The 19,893-nt window shown below is 31.5% G+C and overlaps 2 protein-coding genes across 2 annotated transcripts; one reads left to right on the top strand and one right to left on the bottom strand.

Moving 5' to 3' along the window:
- Positions 1–4,535: 4,535 nt before the first annotated feature.
- Positions 4,536–11,070, bottom strand: LOC149489999 (gustatory receptor for sugar taste 64e-like). The gene is made up of 11 exons (XM_089715039.1): positions 11,058–11,070; positions 10,791–10,932; positions 9,690–9,811; positions 9,137–9,316; positions 8,201–8,349; positions 7,710–7,832; positions 7,248–7,402; positions 7,082–7,132; positions 6,543–6,705; positions 5,064–5,153; positions 4,536–4,604 (listed from the first exon to the last, which is right to left on the bottom strand). Exons 1-11 carry the CDS (start codon positions 11,068–11,070, stop codon positions 4,536–4,538), a joined length of 1,257 nt encoding a protein of 418 aa, XP_089571165.1.
- Positions 11,071–18,401: 7,331 nt separating this feature from the next.
- Positions 18,402–19,561, top strand: LOC149489998 (uncharacterized). The gene is made up of 3 exons (XM_089715007.1): positions 18,402–18,462; positions 18,885–19,082; positions 19,497–19,561. Exons 1-3 carry the CDS (start codon positions 18,402–18,404, stop codon positions 19,559–19,561), a joined length of 324 nt encoding a protein of 107 aa, XP_089571133.1.
- The last annotated feature ends 332 nt before the right edge of the window (positions 19,562–19,893 follow it).

Here is a 19,893-nt window from a genome sequence, read left to right as displayed (position 1 = left end):
TGTAGAATAATAATGACACTTATGTTCAGAACAATAATACCGTCACATTCCATGCCTTATACCACACAACATTATAGTAAATTGTTTGAAACTAGGAGTCAATAAACAGACCGTTCCAACATCACCCATAACAAAGATAACATGGGGTCTTAACGTTTTGCATACGCGTTACATGGTTTGGCCATCGACCCCGGTTATGGGCCATTAATTTTCATATTATTGCGGTTACTTGTATTTGGGGATTTCGTCAATAGCTATGAGGTTGTTAAAGTGTTAGATGCAACTTTATAAATAGGGTTGTTACTTGCCGGTTTCGCACCCAACAAAGATGTTCATGTTTTTGTTATCAAGTTAGGAAGAAAATTTATACTGAAATATCTGTGTCCAAATCAATTGAGAATTTGTAAACCAAATTCGTAGGATAGAATCTTAAAAGTGGGACTTGCCCGCTTAGTACTCGACTGAATCACATAGCACTCGATAATTCTAGGAAAAATTATATGATCCTATGATGTAGGTAGTGAAAGAGCTTGGCCCGGTGGCAGGCTGCTGTTTGGGATCGCGGAAGAATACCAACCAATACCTGCGGCCCCGTCATTGAAGCTGCTCGACGGAACACTAGGGTTTTAGTCGGTAAGTCGATAATGGATATCCACTGTACCACAGAAGAGCGACAACATAGGATGAATGGTATCTGTAAAAATCCGAAATGTTAGTTACGATACCATAGAAAATCCTGATTGTCCTGTTTATAAAAAGTGTGTAAAGCCCACATAATCCAGTCTGTAGGTATTTATGCTCTACAAAAGGTGGCGTAGAAAATGTTTTGAAACGATATTGTTTAGGTATGAAAGGTTAATCAAAATCCAAGTTTTCGACCTTGACGGACCCAGGCGCTAGCCGCCATCTTGAATTAAAGGTGCTAAAATTAGGTATATTTTAAATAACTTCTCAATTGTTTACTAAATCACAAAAGTGTCTATGAGGGGTTCAAAGAAGACAAAATTACCTACATTTTTTTCATACATGATTATTCTGTAAGTCTTAAAGGTAAAAAGTTACAAGCGACGGAAATAATCTGGGGGCACGGTAGTGCCCCCGCCAAGACGAGCCAAGCGACTACGCGCACGGGCACTACCTACCTTTTCTCGAAGCGCTTCGACGTTTTTTTGAACCCTCATAACTTGGGTTTGGATTATGCTAGATCAACAAAATTTTCGGGATATATTGTCAATAGCGGACTTATTAAACATATTAAGTTTAAATTACATTAGCTTTTATACTTCAGATTTTATTTATATCTAAAAAACGCTAATTTCGTCACTGACTCACTGATGATCATCAAAATTCTTAAGGTATTTCCTAATGTCCTAGAAAGCTGAAATTTTGTATGTAAGCTAGTATTAGCACACAAACAACAAAAAAATTATAAAACTTGTAACTTTCATCCCCCAACCCCTTAAACTAGGGGATGGGAGTTTGTATGAGACCTGTAATTTTAAATTAAATTTTGATGACGCTAGAGGTCTAATCTAATAATCTAAAACTTGGTTCCCCTAGAATCTAGATATATACATGTATAGGTACTCCTTGTTAAAAAAAAAATTAAAAATTTAATCGACATATATTGAGACATATACTTCAGATCAGATCATATAAATATGAATGAATAGAAGTGTTACGAACGTCTCCTGCCTCTTGCGTCCACACAGTAGCTAAAAATAAAAAAAAAATTGTTACAAACAACTTACAAAAAGAAATGAAATCCCACCAAAAACATTTTCATGTAAAATGTTGCCAAGACGAGCCCATATGACTCGCACTGTCAAAAAGTTATCAGATCTCATGTAGAGCCAAGCTTCTAACACTACACGCCCTAACTCTTCAAGGCCTAACTTCACAAACTCTACACCTTAGTCAAAATATGTGGCTTGGCCGTTCGTTACTACAAGAACTATTGTATAACACAAAAGTAATGAACAGTGAATTAATTTTTCACCTTACGCCGATGTGAATGTAGCGAAATGGCCAAGCCACATATTTTGACTAAGGTGTAGAGTTTGTGAAGTTAGGCCTTGTAGAGTTAGGGCGTGTAGTGTTAGAAGCTTAGCTCTACATGAGATCTGATAACTTTTTGACAGTGCGAGTCATATGGGCTCGTCTTGGCAACATTTTACATGAAAATGTTTTTGGTGGGATAATATTTACAGAAATCATATAATTTTAATTTTGTTTAAAAATTGTACAGCTATCATTTTTTAATTCTCTTTGATGGCCCGGGCTGGTTAATGGTGGCTTCTTCATTATCGTCGCTGAAATTTTCTGTTTCATTGTCTGTATTTTTAGTTTCCAACCATGAAATTTCGTCATCATGACCAGAAGAAATCGAAGACGCTGGAGCACGCTTTCTAGTAACTTTTTACGGAGGGGACATGGATAAGGAATCCTTAGAAGATATCCGATATGAACGATTCATAAAGTTATCAATAAAAAGTAAATTTAATCGACGAAATTTCATGGTTGGAAACTAAAAATACAGACAATGCAACAGAAAATTTCAGCGACGATAATGAAGAAGCCACCATTAACCAGCCCGGGCCATCAAAAAGAATAAAAAAAGATTGCTGCACAATTTTTAAACAAAATTAAAATTATATGATTTCTGTAAATATTATTATTTCCGTCACTTGTAACTTTTTACCTTTAAGACTTACAGAATAATCATGTATGAAAAAAATGTAGGTAATTTTGTCTTCTTTGAACCCCTCATAGACACTTTTGTGATTTAGTAAACAATTGAGAAGTTATTTAAAATATACCTAATTTTAGCACCTTTAATTCAAGATGGCGGCTAGCGCCTGGGTCCGTCAAGGTCGAAAACTTGGATTTTTATTAACCTTTCATACCTAAACAATATTGTTTCAAAACATTTTCTACGCCACCTTTTGTAGAGCAGAGGCTTTTACATTTCCCCACAGACTGGACTAACATAAAAAAGTGTCAATGTCTTTCATCCAAAAAAAAATCTGACAGTTTTTATTTGATATTTGTGCTAGAGACGAATAGGTGTGCCAAAACGCTGCACTCTATTATGATTGTACAATAACAATTAATCGAGAAAAGATCCACTCATCCACGCATTTATTTCAAAGAGTACCATATGATATGCATTGGGTAGAGTTTATATTGTATACTTACGTAGGAAATATGGATTTTTAATGCTTTTTTTTCGTGGTCCAACCTCATTCGGAGACCCCAAAATAAATAATGATCAGATGTTTTCGACATTTCGAGATATAAAGCAAGAGGATTATTAGATAATAATAATCACCGGAAAATTCTGATAATTCCGATTGATTTGCATTACAATTCGAAAGAGTGAAGTTTCCCCTGAAAGCAGATTTTGCGGTACAGCTTTTAACCTATTTTATGAAAATTAATTTAACACGCGAATGAAGTCGCGGGTTAATCCGCGGTTTTGATTCCATTTGTAATATTGAAAGTCCAATATTATTCTTATCACAACAAAAACAATGACTCAACAAGCATAGAATATGAAAATTTATTACTTCCAGATTACAAAAAATACGAAACAACTAAAAACTTTCCGGAAAGTTTTCAAGTAATCTTTATAATGTTTATGTATGGGGATCAATATCGTAACTATCATTACTAATATTATAAAAGAAAAAGTATGTTTGTTTGACATTCTTTCACGCGGTAATAGAGCGACTTTATGATATGATTTTTGTTTCTGTTGATAGTTAAGATGTTACATAAGCTTTTTTACCGAGGCAAGACATCTAATTCCCTAGGGAGTTATTTTATGACTACGCGAAGTTTGGTGAAAATCTAGTTTTGTTACATATTCAAATTAATATTTTATTCCTACATTCCGATATGATTGATCACGGAAACAGCCATGATTGATTGCAGTCATCAACTTCCGCCTTAATTAGGAATCCTGCATATTTTATCGTTTTGAATATTATATAATACTCAAAGTTGAGGTCAGGGTCAGGGTCAGGTCCCTCCGGGAATATCGAAGTTGTGATATTTCGATTTTCTTTAATAATACATCATAATTATAAAACAAATTTTAAAGTTATTCTAACGTTGAATTTTTATACACTATTTATATATTTATACATTAAAAGCTTGCAGGCTTCTCATTTATTTTTTCCTTTTATATTTTTGGTGTTCAAAGCATTAAGAATAGGGTAAGATCAGGAAGGGTAATTTTAGGGTTATGGCTCTTTATGGTAGGTAACTAATTATTTAATTTATTAATTCTATTAGATTTACTAAAATGTAAGTTAAATACGCTATTTAATTTAATTGTTCTCATTGTACAAAAGTTATAGGTAACTTAATACTGATAAAAATTACTTATTAAAAAAAATAACAAATCAAAGACAAAATCTCATCACAACTACCAGATAACTCATACAAACAAACAAACAGAACGCAAATCAAATTCACTGTAACAAAACGCTGAGTAAGAACAGTCCAACAGTATTATGTCCATAGTTAAGTTATTTTGCGTCTGGAGTGGAGCCAAACTGTAGTAGTACGAGCTCGTATGTAACTATCGTGCCCGCGATCTGTGGACAAAATATATCTATGCACATGTCACCGTAAGATTGTTTTTGTAGAGTCGTGAGATTATAAACTGACGAAAAGTTGTGATCCTTAAAAGATTGTAAAACAGTTCAATTATAATTATATATTAAATTATAATATAACTCGTAAAATTGTAAACTGTCGAAAAGAAAAGAAAAAAACATTTGCTTGCAATTTAGCGAATTATTTTTTGTGCATCATATCGGATCCCTGTCTTACAATTTATCGGTATTACGGTATCATGGATACTATATTGAAATTAAATTGTAATCTACCGAAGAATAATGCGTTAAATTAAAAATAGTATTTAACACACAGAAATTTTGAAATTTTGAAAAATTGAAAGTAAAGCTCAATAGTTCTCTCTTCTCAAAATCCTGCACCTATTTTTCGCCTAGCTGCAATTTCACACAAAAAATAATAATAAATATATTTCTTACAGTAAGAACTAGTCCCCTTTTGATCTGGAAATAGTTGAATCCACTCATAGCAACTGTATCGCTATGAATTTGGTCTAGAAACCTTCGTACCTTGAACAAGAAAATATAAAAAATAACGTATGCATTTTCTTGTTAACGCATTGCTGTATTAGCTCTAATAGTTTTAAATAGACAGAATTTCATTTTCTTGTGTACGTTAACATTTAAAATGCTCTACTTCCATAAATATTGAAACTTTTGAAATATTTAATTGGTTTAAGAACTTCAGGATTACATTAAATCCATTATGTTTAAACATTTTCTTTTTTCTTTTAAATTAAATGTTTTGATATATGTTATAACTTTTAAAACAACAAATACAAATAAAACAATATATAAACTTTACTAAGGTAATCTAGAGTTGTGGACTTCTATTTTTATTAAAATACTTTACAATGAAATTTATAAAGCTTCAATAATAAAATCAATTTATTACGCACGATGAAACTTTCTTAGAGTAACAAAAATGAAGAAAGAAATAGCAAACTTTAAACCTCGATAATATTTATAATAAACTATTTGATTTATCTACCTCATATCATGCCATATCGAAACTAAAGGTAACATAAAATAAGATTTATTTTTCGAGTATTGTAGATTAGATGCTGCCATGATGCTGCAAATTCAATGCTCGTGTAGAGTTATTCTTTAAGTTAAAAATAAATATAAGTATCTGAAGCTACTTCTATGCGAAAAACATCGTACAAATTTAAAATATTTTGAAATGTACTCTTTGTTACTGTGACTACCTATTTCCGAAATCAGATTTATTTTTACAGCTTCTTGTAAATATTTGAATAAAAATGATTTGTGGTGATATTACTTATATTAGCACAGGTTATACTAAACTGTGTGATTACTGTTTGATATTGTGCAAATTAATTTGGATTACATTTTATGAAATACATTGTTTACTAAAATTATATTCTGTATACCAACTCTGTAATCGAAACATTTTTTCCAGTAAATAATATATTTGCAGTAAACTAGCTAGTAAGTAATTTTTCTAGTACAGAAATTGCTAAAAAACGTCCTATAAAAACAAACCTAGTGTCGCATGTCAGTATTTCTACCGTAAAAAGTTGTGAGATCCATGAAATACCAAGTCGGTTAATTTATTAAGTCCCTACTTAGTAAACCTGTCTTAAGATATTACATAAATTATTACCATATCAATATAAGTACTTCTTTTGCGTTTTAAATAAATAGATCGACTTGATTATAGCGTATCACACACGGTGAAGATACTATAATATTTTATGTTGGTATTTTAAGATATTGAAGGTAAAATGTATATTATCTTCGTCGTGTGTTATGGCTCATAGGATTTGTATGGCGAGCGATAATCGGAAATATGCTCTAAGATAATATATATTTTACATTATCTTCACCGTGTGTGATGCGCTTAAATAGGTAAAAATATCAGAAAACTATCCTTACCTCAACACAGTACATAGCCGGTGGAATATCATACAAAGCGTACGCCGGTTCCTTACTCGCTGAATGCACTCGGGAAGCCACCAAGGACACCACTAGAGACCGAACGACGAGGAAGCTGAATGAATACATGAAGTACACTGCTTGCTCGTAACCTTTTAGTGGCCTATATGTGGATAGAAAACACGCAATGTATTAGGAACATTGCGGGAATTGTTCTTATTTGTATGCAGTTTGAGATAGGGTTGTTAGTTGTTACTGCTTCATATATTTTGGTGGTGGAAATTTCAGAAAATAAGATGAAGCGCAATGTATTTGCAGTGGTTTTGAGAATTAAAATGTTATAGTGATAATACGAGTAGTAGGTAAGTAGTACCTAATAAAATATTAAGAATGGAAATTTTTAAGATCATGGTATTACAATTATTTTATAGTTATTCAATTGGTGTTTTCTTTTCTTGTTATAATAGAAGGAACGAAAAATGAAGGTGGTATAGATTAATATAATATGTTATATATATTATTATGTTGACAACCCTTACCTTTGATCATGGCTTTCGGGATGGCATGATGGTATCGCGGAGATTCCTTCGCTAAATAATAAAGAATAAAATATTAAATCTATTTATTTAATGATTGTACCAATAATTAATTGGTTCATGAGTAAAAGTACGTTAAATACTGACATTTATTTGGAAAAGTACTTACGAAAGCGTATAAAACAACTGGACGCATATAAAAAACAAATTATTTGTATATGAAATAAATATAATGCCTCCAATGACGTCATTCACTCGTCTGACCATATTTATAGTTCGATTATATTCTTCTCTTACATTTCGCCAAAAATTCGTTGGCACAACCTAAAATCCCAATGTATGTACAAAATTAGGTCCATACCTGTATTCAATAATAAAATATATAGTTTAAAAATATTAAAACCACGCTTAGAAAATAAACTCATGAAACTATTGTATTGTCACTAAGCCTTGATAACTACGTCTACAAAGTTTGAATTAAGCTGTCCGTTTTAAGCGGAGCAAAATTTGTTCTTTTTGGTGACTGTTTCTTTTTGGTGTCTGCTTTTTAATTCCTCTGCAGGTTGTCGTAAAAAAATGTAGCATGCGAGTAAACCCGTGGATAGAAGTTAGTATTAAAATGTGTACATACCTTCCCTTTGACGGCCAATATCTTCTTATTCACTTGATCAAACCTCGAGGTCAAATAAATACTTACACAAATAACGAATAAGTTTGAGAAGTTCCAATTGAAAGTGCATTGTATGTTTATAATCTGTAATAAAGAACAATAAGTAACTTAATCCTTTTTTTTTTGTAATTTTTTAATGTGGCCAATGTAAACTTTAGATAATGCACATTCATATGTTTCATGAGTTTTTTCTAAATAAACTATACTGGTTCATTTTTATATTTATATACTAGCTGTGTATCGCGGTTTCCCCAGCGGAGAAACCCGCGGGCAAAACATTTCTATAGCTCAAATGCTGATCTGATGAATAATCTATATTACAGTAAAGTTTCACCCAAAACCGTCCAGCAGGTTTTATTTTTCGAGCCAATTCGTCACAAACATACCTACATACAAAATATCTTTCCTCTTTATAATATTAGTATAAATAGATTAAAACGAAAAAATCGTACCTGAGAACATACTCCCAAAAAGTCATTGTACTCCAAAAACGTGAAAATCCATGGAAAACTGTTCATTATGAACGCGCCATATTTGTTCTTGTTTGGATGGCAGTCCACAACGGAAATTATCTTTGAAAGATCTGATAATATGTGTTCCACTGAAAGCATATTAAATATTAGATACATACAAACTTCTAAAACTGCTTACCGTAGAAAGCTTACGGCAAATGAAATTCTAAAAAGTACCGTCATAGTATTTTCTTGAGACAGATTTTACGCGAACATTCTATTTTTAGAAATTAAATGGTTTAAGCGTTTTAATCAACTTTGTCCTTCAATATAGATATGTCACTTTTTATTTTATTATGTGTCCTAATTAAAAAATGTCTAAACTGTCTATTGCACGCCTCATAAGCGAAGCGTTGAGGTGGGTACTACAGACTACTGTCACTTCGCGCAAAACATCTGATTTTTCAAACTTAGAATGTCTTTATGTATCATACATTGCACTTGTAAGATAATACATACACACACATATTAAGAAAAAACACTATTTTTAACGTTCATGATATTTTTGATGTCATTTTTGTTATTTAAACTAGTTAAAAAACAGTTTAAAAAAGTTCTGTCTTGGACGTCCGTGTGTCTGTATGTGCGGATCCTTTTTCTTGTTAACACGATAGCGACCGAAATACTTTACTAATCGAGTCTTTTTTTTTCTCTTACGCTTGAGTATGCTCAGGAATAGAACCCTTTCATTTTTCAGGGTCTGATTCGATGTGGTTTAATTGTTATTAAATAAACAAAAATAATAATTAATAAATATTTATTAAAAAAAAATTATGAGGCGTGCACTTTTGGATTTTCCAATTTATTTAACTTTTCATTTATAATATTTTCAGGTATATTCACAAATTGATAAAAATAGTAGGTAATACAGCTTACCCAAAGCCAAAGTCAAAACAATAACGCACGACAAATTACATTTTGATATGAATGCACCATCTATATTCGGATTTACCGCTTCAATCCTGCCGATGTACTGACACAATTTAGGCCATTTTATTGCCAAACGAAAAAATAAAATTGTCGTTATGCAATTCGAACTGTTGAACACCACGGGAACTGAAATTTATGAAGAAAAAATGCACAGATTAAAAATTATATTCAAATTTAGAACGTAAACATTGGCTGCATGTTTTTTTTTCGTGCAAGATTGGCGGCAGTTTGAATATTTCTTTTTTTTTTAATAGGTAATTACCTAATAATTTTTAATTGATATCAAAATATAAATTTAAGAATTTAAACTTTAAAATTATAATAATTATACGCTATACATGAACGTTCTCATTTGTTTGGCACAAAACAAATTGACCTGTATTTTAATAAACTTAAACGTAATAAAATTAATTTATAAAAACGAATGGAATTATGTGTTTTATAATTAAATTGAAATAATACTACTAAATAGCCAAACGATAAACAAAAAAAAACTTACTCAGTGATTGTAGTGATGTATCCGACCAAGCAATTACGTTCAAAATGCTTATAGAACACATTATAGCTTGTCCAATAATCGATAATATGCTGTAAAGACAGCGAGCCGAAAATAGTTTGAATCTGGAAAGAATATTAGAAAAGATAATTGGCGGGAAGAATTAAAAAAAACAGTTGTTCATTTTTAATCTATGGTTACTGACATTCACATTGTGACGTCGTTTGCCCGCCAGAAGACTAAAGACATTTAAACAAAGAGTAATTATTATAATAATATATGTATACGCCTGTATACGCATTTAAAAAATGTCTCTAGTGAATTTAAAAATGTACTTTATCAACTTTTCGACTTTGATAAAATATACCGCTGAGATTTTAGGTAAGTTATATACATATAAATTTATAAGTTACTTATATACATTTTTTATTACGTACACCTACGCGACGCCATCTAAGTATTCGAATATGTAGCTATCTCATATGTCTTGTTTTAGAATTGTCAGCATGATAATATTAGATGTTGAAATTCATCAAGGCACTTAGGTTGAAACCGCACAGCAAGTAATATATGAGATGCCAAAGTCACACTATTTGTTTCTGTGATTATTATAATGATACATACTTTATAGATGGATCGAGCGATGAATAAACAACGGACTGCAATGAGAGAATTGTACATAGGTAAGAATCCAAAAATATTGACAGAAAATATCAGCAATAAGATATTATGGCATTGAGTCTCAAATCCTTTATCGAAAAATGCAATATACTTTCCAAATATGCATAAGTAAGCGATAAGGTAAATTTTAGACATCTATTTAAGTTCATATTCTATATAGGTATATATAGGTTACAAATTTTTTATTAGTTTGTATGTGAAACATTAATAACCAAAGTTAATCGAAACTCAAAATTCATTAGTTAAATAGCACCTAACACATGAAATGATAGTATTGTAATATTATCTTCGATTCTTGATAAGGGTACAAAGTTTGTATTAAATAAGTCGATTTAAAGTGGGACAAAATCGAGTCTAAAAGAATCGGTTAAATACAAACTTACAGGAGAATAAAAGTGTGTGTAACAACAGAAACCGTCTTACCTTAACTTTGCTGGGTCAATGTCACCAGCACCTATAACAGGGTTCAATCCAAAACATTGTCCGATAAATATTGTCGATTTAAGAGCATCCTGGAACGTAGCTAATTTCTCCTTTCTTTCGGTTTTGTAGTAAGGTTTTTCAACTACAAGAAAGAAAAATACGAGCACATTAAGAACATTGAGTAGAATAGTTATTAATTAAACATACACAAAAAATATACTAAGTTACACGATTATTGACGTAATTAATTATTTACAAATGACTCACTTTTAGAATCCATTTTTTCAATAATTATTACACAGTTTTAATCATTTCATTTCTATAAAACATAATAGCCTACATATAAAACACACAATCACAGAAAAATAAACACAGAAGTTATATCTTTTATTTGTGAAAAAGTTCTAAAGTACCAACAATGTTCTTTTTATGATAACAAAAGAAACTTTAAATTACTGTAGTACAGTATTCTGATATTTAAAATTAATTGCTTTTTAAATAATAAATGTCGTTTGTGATAACATCAAAGCGCTATTCTTTGTTTTTTTTTTTCAATTTATTTTTAACCATATGTCGTTTTTCATGTAGTTTATAGTTCGAATCAAATTCCTATAATCTAAATTTAATTGAATTATATACATATACAACAACCATATACAATAATTTTATTTATATCTATCTTTTATTAACCATTCAAATATTATAAATGGTCACCGAAAACACACTGATGTATCTATACTAATATTATAAAGAGGAAAGGTATGTAATTATGTAATTATGTATCTATGTATTTATGGTTTTCACGCATAAACTACTGGACCGATTTCCAAAATTCTTTCACCATTAGAAAGCATCTTCACTGAGCAACATAGGCTATATTGCATTTTCAAAAAAAATTAGAGATCCTTACCAAAAATGCATTAATGTAACCCAAAGTGTAAAAAATTCCTCAATAAAACTTCTGTCATCGCGTGCGCTGCGGAATCTTTTGAAGATAGAACAAAAAAATGTTCTACGGTATTATAGAATGGATCAATATCTATAAGAAAGTCCGCGATACCATATGTCCATCTTCAGTAGTTATGTTCCTACAACAACTTTTTTACGTTTTCAAAGTAAATAGAAGAGCCGACAGTAATCAAACCATGTTATCCATACACATATATTAATCCTTATCCCATTAAATGATGTTTTATTATAGACTGTTTCAATACCAGCAAAACACTTTTTAAATGAAAAAAAAAATGGATATTCCATTCAAAAGATATAGCGAATTTTTAAAAGTGTCAATCTACAGAAAATAGTAGGTATAGACTACAGGCCCGTGTTGAAAAAATTATGGGTCATTTGACCCACCAAGTGACCTATCTAGAACGATATAAGAGCATAAAATAATAAGATTCAGCACTATGACGTCACTTGTAAGCTGTCCACCTGAGTGCAGATGAGAATTCGAAGGTTCAGGTAGAGATTTTCTCCCCTTGTCTCCAAGATTTTTGTACGGCGTTGCGGAATAATTGATTAAAAGTAGTATAGAAATAGTATGACACAGATGCCGTACAAAATCAAATGACCAAATTTACCCCGGCAACTGTCGAAAAATAAAAATAAATTCCGACTTTGTGGACCACCATTTTTGTACGGCATCTGTGTTATACTATTTCTATACTGCTTTTAAGCCATTATTCCGCAACGCCGTACAAAAATCATGGAGACAAGGGGAGAAAATCTCTACCTGAACTTTCGAATTCTCATCTGCACTCAGGTGGACAGCTTACGAGTGTCGTCATAGTGCTGAATCTTATTATTTTATGCTCTTATATCATTCTAGATAGGTCAGGTAGTGGGTCAAATGACCCATAATTTTTTCAACATGGGCCTGTAGTCTAGTATACTGTTCGAAGGGGTAAAGGTGATTTTCATGTGATTAAAAATTAAACCTATAGTTCGACCCAAGGTTCGACCTATAGTAGACTTTTCACTGTCACGATATCGCTATCTATGCGGGTGAAACCGCAGGGCATTGCTAGTAATTCATATAATTAACGATTCAAAGCCGTTGATAAAATTTGTTTTAACTTCGCGTATATCCAACTTACTTTATATTCATTAATTTCATACACATAGTATACACGTCTCAGCTTGAACTTCGAGGCGGTTTCATTAAGGGCAAAGCTAGATTTATTCGTTACCAAACGCAATGCTTCGTGTTTGTAATTATTTGATTTAAATTATTCATCAAAGCAAGAGTTTTCTCTCAGTAGGTAAATACAGGCTGTATAATTGTATATATACCTGTAAGGTATGAAGTATTTTGTTAAACCTACACAAAAAAGATAAAGATAGTAATTTCTTTTCATGATCCCTTATCATTTAAAAACGACTTTGAAGTTAGGTAGTAAGAATGTATTTACTATTTAGACTATTCAGCACATTTCTGGAATTGTTTCTTTACAGCTGTCAATCCAATTAAGATAGAGAATACTTTTTAAAACGTTCATTGCATACCTAGATAAAAGGTACCTACGAAGTAACAGTCAATAAATTACCTTTTAGGCTAACAATAACACCTACATTGTACGATAAAACTCGACTTTTACCGGATGGATCTGTTATGTCCCTAATCTCGACAATCCTATGATCTTGCAGCTGTTTTGAGTCTCGTGTGAGGTAAACTTGATGAAGTTAGGATATTCAGATTGTTTGTAAGTAGTGGAAATGCATTCATGAGGCAGGATGTTGGGGCAGGTGTTCATTTCTGAATATACTTTAGAAAATGCTAAAATATATCGTAATATTTTTGGTTGAGTAATGTTTAGTAATTAGCGCTGTTTTGTGCAGCAATTTGCTAAGATGACATACGGACACACCCTGTGGACACACCGTTTGCCTTATTCAAACCTAAGATAATTTTTGTATTATTATTATTTTTGTGTTTGGCGATAAATTATATTATTTTCTTTCCTTCTTTCTTATCTTGTATGATTTGGTTAACTCCCTAAGTAGGTACCTATAGTGCAGATGTAACACGTATGAAAATATGAAAATAAAATTAATGAGAAATAGTTATTCATCAATTTAGAATATAATTCAAAAGACATAATTATCATGCGCTGAAATTCCTTTGTATAGTTAATATTATGTTACACTTGACTAAATGCTTTGAAAGAAAGTGCTAATGTTTGTACATTTTCCAAACCACATTCCACCAGCTCCATCATCACTACATAGTATAAAACAAAGTCGCTTTCTCTGTCCCTATGTCCCTTTGTATGCTTAAATCTTTAAAACTACGCAACGGATTTTGATGCGGTTCTTTTTTAATAGATAAAGTGATTCAAGAGGAAGGTTTTAGTAGTCTGTGGTTTTAGTATATAATTTATTAGGTTTTAGACAAAGCGGGCGAAGCCACGGGCGGTAAGCTAGTTACCTATAAAATGAAGTAGAAAATATCATAACAATATGCTATAAAAATTCTCGCTACATTCAAGGTTATAACAAAATTGTGCTATTCAGTTTTGGCACGTTGCTTCAAAAATAAACTGAAGTATTTCCTTGTTTTGACAGTCAATAAAAAATCAGTGAGCTGCAAACTTGGATGTTTTCACGTTGTATTATTCCATGGAATAAATTTATACAAGAAATTTCACATTTTGATATATTTTTGTAGTTGGTAAATTCACAGTTTATTGTTATCTACTTACAAATAAAAGTAGAGTTTAAATTTGAATTCATTAATTTTAATAAGTATCTAATGATATCAGTGTTATTTATTTTTTTGTGTTATTAATTTATACTTATTTGTCAACGCGAGAAATCATAATTAGAAACGAGATGAAATGTAAAATTTAAAATAATAAACGTAAAAATACATTTTCTAAAATATCACGTGCAGACAAGACACTAAGAATTCTGAATATCTAAAATATATTCAGAATAAGTGGATTTTCTGTAAAAAGCACTTTGTCTGTAAAAAACATAATTCAATACGACAATTTATATACCACAACAACCATAAACTAATATTTGATATCTTGTTGGATAACGCCTATACATCTTACTAACGAGATTAGAATAAATACGTGTTGGCGGGAAAATTTATATTATTCTACGCGAACACGCGATGAATTGTACCTTAATTGTACGAGAAAAATTTGTTTTGTTGCGGGTGTTGTTTTATAATGAGTTTAAAGTCATTTCTATTTATGTAATATTTAAAACGTACCCCCGTACAATAAATTATAAAATATTCTCCTAACCTCATACGAAACATACCGAAAAATTTCCTATCCAAGTGGAAAGTCTTTGATACTCTTCTGGCATTTTAAGATAATTTAAATTTGAACATTATTAAAAAACAAACCTAAACATCGTACCTAAGAATATGTATAAATAAATAATTATTTATATAGATAATTCTGAACAAAATACCGAAGAAATTATATATTTTCCGTTTAATAGACAACTTTTAATACCCCGGCCGGACGAAGACGGGGAAAGCGGCTAGTCTATACTTATATGTCTCTGTATATCCCTTGTTCAATACATTAGACCTTGTCTGAACCAGGCTGACATTCTTTTACTCTAACCACTTTTGTCCACTCAACTATTTCCGCTATTTTAAAGGCACTATTCAGTTGAAAAATCACTAAGCGACCATTCATCACAATATAGCGTATTAGGTTGCAAGCCGCAATGCTGTGAAATAGCCATCAGAATTTTACACTGTTGGTAGTACCACAGACTAACAATAATATACTACGTAGTATTGATAGATACGTTGCAAAGGAGTTGGCAGTTGCAAAGGAGTAGGTAGTATTGATAGATACGTTGCAAAAGAGTTGCAAAGGAGTAGTATTGATAGATACGTTGCAAAGGAGTATTTTAAAAATATCAATGCATGCCCATCTATACTAATATTATAAATCTGAAGAGTTTGTTTTGTTGAACGTCATAAATTCATAATCTTAGGAACTACGGGTCTGATTCAAAAATTCTTAAAGTGTTAAGATAGCCCATTTATTGAGGAAAGCTATAAATAATATTATCATACTTAGACCTATAGCAATGCGGGTAAAACCGCGGGGCACAGATAGTTCGTGATAAAGATAATTGAAATATTTGAAATTTTCTACGTCTATCATCCTCCTTCTTACTATTTATGAACGTGAAGTTTTTGAGAATGCTTGTAAATGTTTCACTTTTTATTTATTAAATAACAAATCGGATGCAGATAAAATTTGCGTCAACTTTATAATCCGGTTCAGTAATGACTAATGAGTGAATAACTTATAGACTACAAGCCCGCATAGGACAAAAATATGGGTCAAATGAACCACCAGGGGACATATCTAGAACGATAGCAGAGCAAAAAATAATAAGATTCATCACTATGCCGTCACTTGTAAGCTGTCCAACTGAGTGCAGATGAGAATTGAAAAGTACAGGTAGACTCGGTAAATTTTGGTCATATATTTTTGTACGGCATTATTAACCATCGATAGATCCATTAAAAATAATAAGAAACCGCTCAGTGCCGTACAAAAATGGTGGTCCACCAAGTCGGAATTTTTATTTAATTTCCGAGAGTTACCGGGGGTAAATTTGGTCATTTGACCATGTACGGCATCTGTGTCATACTATTGCTATACTGCTTTTAATCCATTATTCCGCAACGCCGTACAAAAATCATGGGGACAAGGGGAAAAAATCGAGAGTTGCAATCCCCTCTCTTTCCCCACTCCAGGGGGTCATTTGACTAAGTACGGCTTCGGTTCCAAAACATTATCTAGCACTCAAAAGTACTATTAAAAGCAATGCCGTCAAAAAATAATTGTTCTTTTAAATGTATACCAATAATCATCTTAATTTCATCGAATTCTTGATATAAAGAGCTGTAAGGTCATTTGACCCTGTACGGGAACTTTTTTTTTAACATGATATTGTAAAATTCAATTGTTGTATAGTATTGCCGTTCAAAAGAAACCGTTCTAAAAAAAGTTATAGAGAAATGCAAAACCAGAAATTTTGTTAAAGTTTAAACATCGTAGATTAATGAAATATAATAGTTTTCTACACTTTATCCGTTGTTTTAAATAGTATTAACATAGATAAATTAGGAAAAAACGATGCCGTACATTTTTGTGCAGACCACATCTTTTAGGCTGATGAAAGCTACAATTTTAAGGGTGCTTTATGGCCATTTGATACAGTACGGCATTAACATATTTTTACCCAACTACGGCAAAGCAAAAGGAGGGTTATGGTTGTTTACAGGTCATGTATGTATGTTCATCTATTCCCTCGTAACTTCTTAACTACTTATCAGAATTCGTTAAATGACATATCATTAGAAGCGTCTGAATTGTTCACTGGATAACCAGCGACCAGCTAGCTAAAGGCTATATGGGGTTTCACAAAATCTAATGTGGCGCCCTCTAGCGGACAAAACATACAGAGTAAAAAAATAAAGTTAAGATAAATATGCAGTGTTTGGTATCATTTGAAAGCGCTTTACTTGTACATTTTGAATATGTATATATTACTAGCATTTGCTTGTGACTTTACCTGTATTCATGGACTGATTGCATATAATTCACATCTTTTCGTTCATAGCTTTTTTATTAGTTCATCAATTTAACGGAGTCCATTCCACCTGACTCCGACTTTCCAAGGTGATAATTAACCACCTCGAGCTTCTTAATATTAATGTATATTTATATTTTATTATAAAAATATAAAGCAAACATTTCGTTATATGGATTTTTTTCTTTTTCAGATTTTTCCCCTTTGAACCAACGAAAATGTACGGCACATGAAAAAATATTATCTATGCATAAAATACTTTAAAAATAAATTTATTTCGTGTTGTGTCAAATGACCCCCTGGAGTGGGGAAAGAGAGGGGATTACAACTCTCGATTTTTCCCCTTGTCCCCATAATTTTTGTACGGCGTTGCGGAATAATGGATTAAAAGCAGTATAGCAATAGTATGACACAGATGCCGTACATGGTCAAATGACCAAATTTACCCCCGGTAACTCTCGGAAATTAAATAAAAATTCCGACTTGGTGGACCACCATTTTTGTACGGCACTGAGCGGTTTCTTATTATTTTTAATGGATCTATCGATGGTTAAGAATGCCGTACAAAAATATATGACCAAAATTTACCGAGTCTACCTGTACTTTTCAATTCTCATCTGCACTCAGTTGGACAGCTTACAAGTGACGGCATAGTGATGAATCTTATTATTTTTTGCTCTGCTATCGTTCTAGATAAGTCCCCTGGTGGTTCATTTGACCCATATTTTTGTCCTATGCGGGCTTGTAGTCTATTATAAGTTATGTTTACGTTATAATTAAAAAGATATTTAACTTAATTTTTGAATCCCAGTTTTCTTACAGAAAATCAATATTAAATACCTACTCTCTACCTGTGCATAGAACTCGGCAAGTACATACCTAATATCAGTATTTAAAAATCCATTGTATTTATTCTTTATTGTAAAAGAATGACCTTGCTAACTTTCTCTAGACTTCACAATAAGCGAACAAATTCTCATTGTTATATGTTTTGTTAAGATTGCGTATTTCATTCAACGCTATAAAATGTGTAAAAATCGAATAGAAAATATTTTTTATGTGCTCAACCTTACTCTACACATTGTTGGTAATATTTTTAAAGAAATTGTATTGAATGTGAATTAAAATGTAGAAACACTTTTTAGTATTCCTAAAGAAATTTCGTTAATAGAGAAACCGAACAAACTACGCGTGAACAATAATAATAATTATTATACTGAATATAAAACCTGTCAAACATTTTTAACGAAATGTTTATCGATTACATTTTGTGCGATTTACAAAGTCGTATTGTTGTTAAAACAATGTTTGCATTTATCTAATGATTACAATAGATTCTAAGGCACATAAAGATATTCTCTAAATCACCACCATCCTGTTTTCTGCAACAATGTTCTTTAATACTTCAAAGACACCTTAGAGTTTAGACCTTCCTCAAAAACTTACAAACTCTAATTAACCACTTAATACAATATTAATTAAATAAACATCTCTCTATTCCTTAACCAGGTGCAGTCCACACCAAATCCAAGCCAGCTGTGCGCCACGGCCACTCAACACCAAGCGGGCAATGTGACAACCTATGCCGAGATCTACCAAGCAACGACAAGGAACCAGTGTGCATGATCTACAGCAGATACAAGAAAGGATACCAGTTCTTTGTGAATCTGTGCCATGCGAGACGAGCGATTTGCAGGGACAATTTGGGTAAAGTTTACAACCATACATCGTAATACACGTGAAATTTTGTTACTTAAGGAAATAGTAGAGAACCGATGTAATGTGGTATTGGATTTTTAGTAGTTATGTTGTAGTTTGGTGAAAAAAAAACCTATTAAACTTAAATAGAATAAACTTATTAATCTAAGGTGTGATATGAAAACATTTGTAAATTTAAAGAAGCTCAAGTGTTCAAATAGTAAGAACTAGACAATATTTTAATTGGACCAACAGTAAATCAACAGCTTTCTATAGAAGAAAGATCCAAATCGAATTACCTACCTAGTCGAAACTTCTGAGATGGCAAACCAAAAACATTCAATCGACAGTCGACTCAATAACCTCCTCCTTTTAAGAATAGCTGAATTTCATAATAATATGATACATTTGATTTTATTTCAGTTTTGCACATGGTTCATTCAAGCAGATGCATAAAAAACAAACAATATTATATGCCAATAAACTAAGAGAGCATTTATTAAACGAAAAGTTATTGCCGTATGTTATATTGAGAGTTTTGGATTAAATTATTCATGTTTAATTCAAAGTGCTTTAATGAAAATTTGAATTATAAATAAACTTTATTGAACTGTTTGAATAGCAAACATAACCTGCATTAAAATTATTATGATTACTCTTTTTTATCGTTTAATTTTACCACTTTTATAGTAAGAATAAAATATTAAGTACATTTTTTATGTCACTTTTAAATAATGTTCAAAATATGGGTTTAAACTTGTGAAATTTAATGAAGTAGAATTTAGTTCATGACAGTCAGGAAATTTTTTATTTGTGTCGT

This window comes from Colias philodice, chromosome 3, assembly GCF_061535455.1.
Source record: "Colias philodice isolate Cphi_HAF_F1 chromosome 3, ilColPhil1 Martin Lab GWU primary, whole genome shotgun sequence".
Lineage (NCBI taxonomy): Eukaryota > Metazoa > Arthropoda > Insecta > Lepidoptera > Pieridae > Colias > Colias philodice.
The sequence above is the reverse complement of the archived record's forward strand: the minus strand, read 5'-3'. Positions and strand labels throughout refer to the sequence as shown.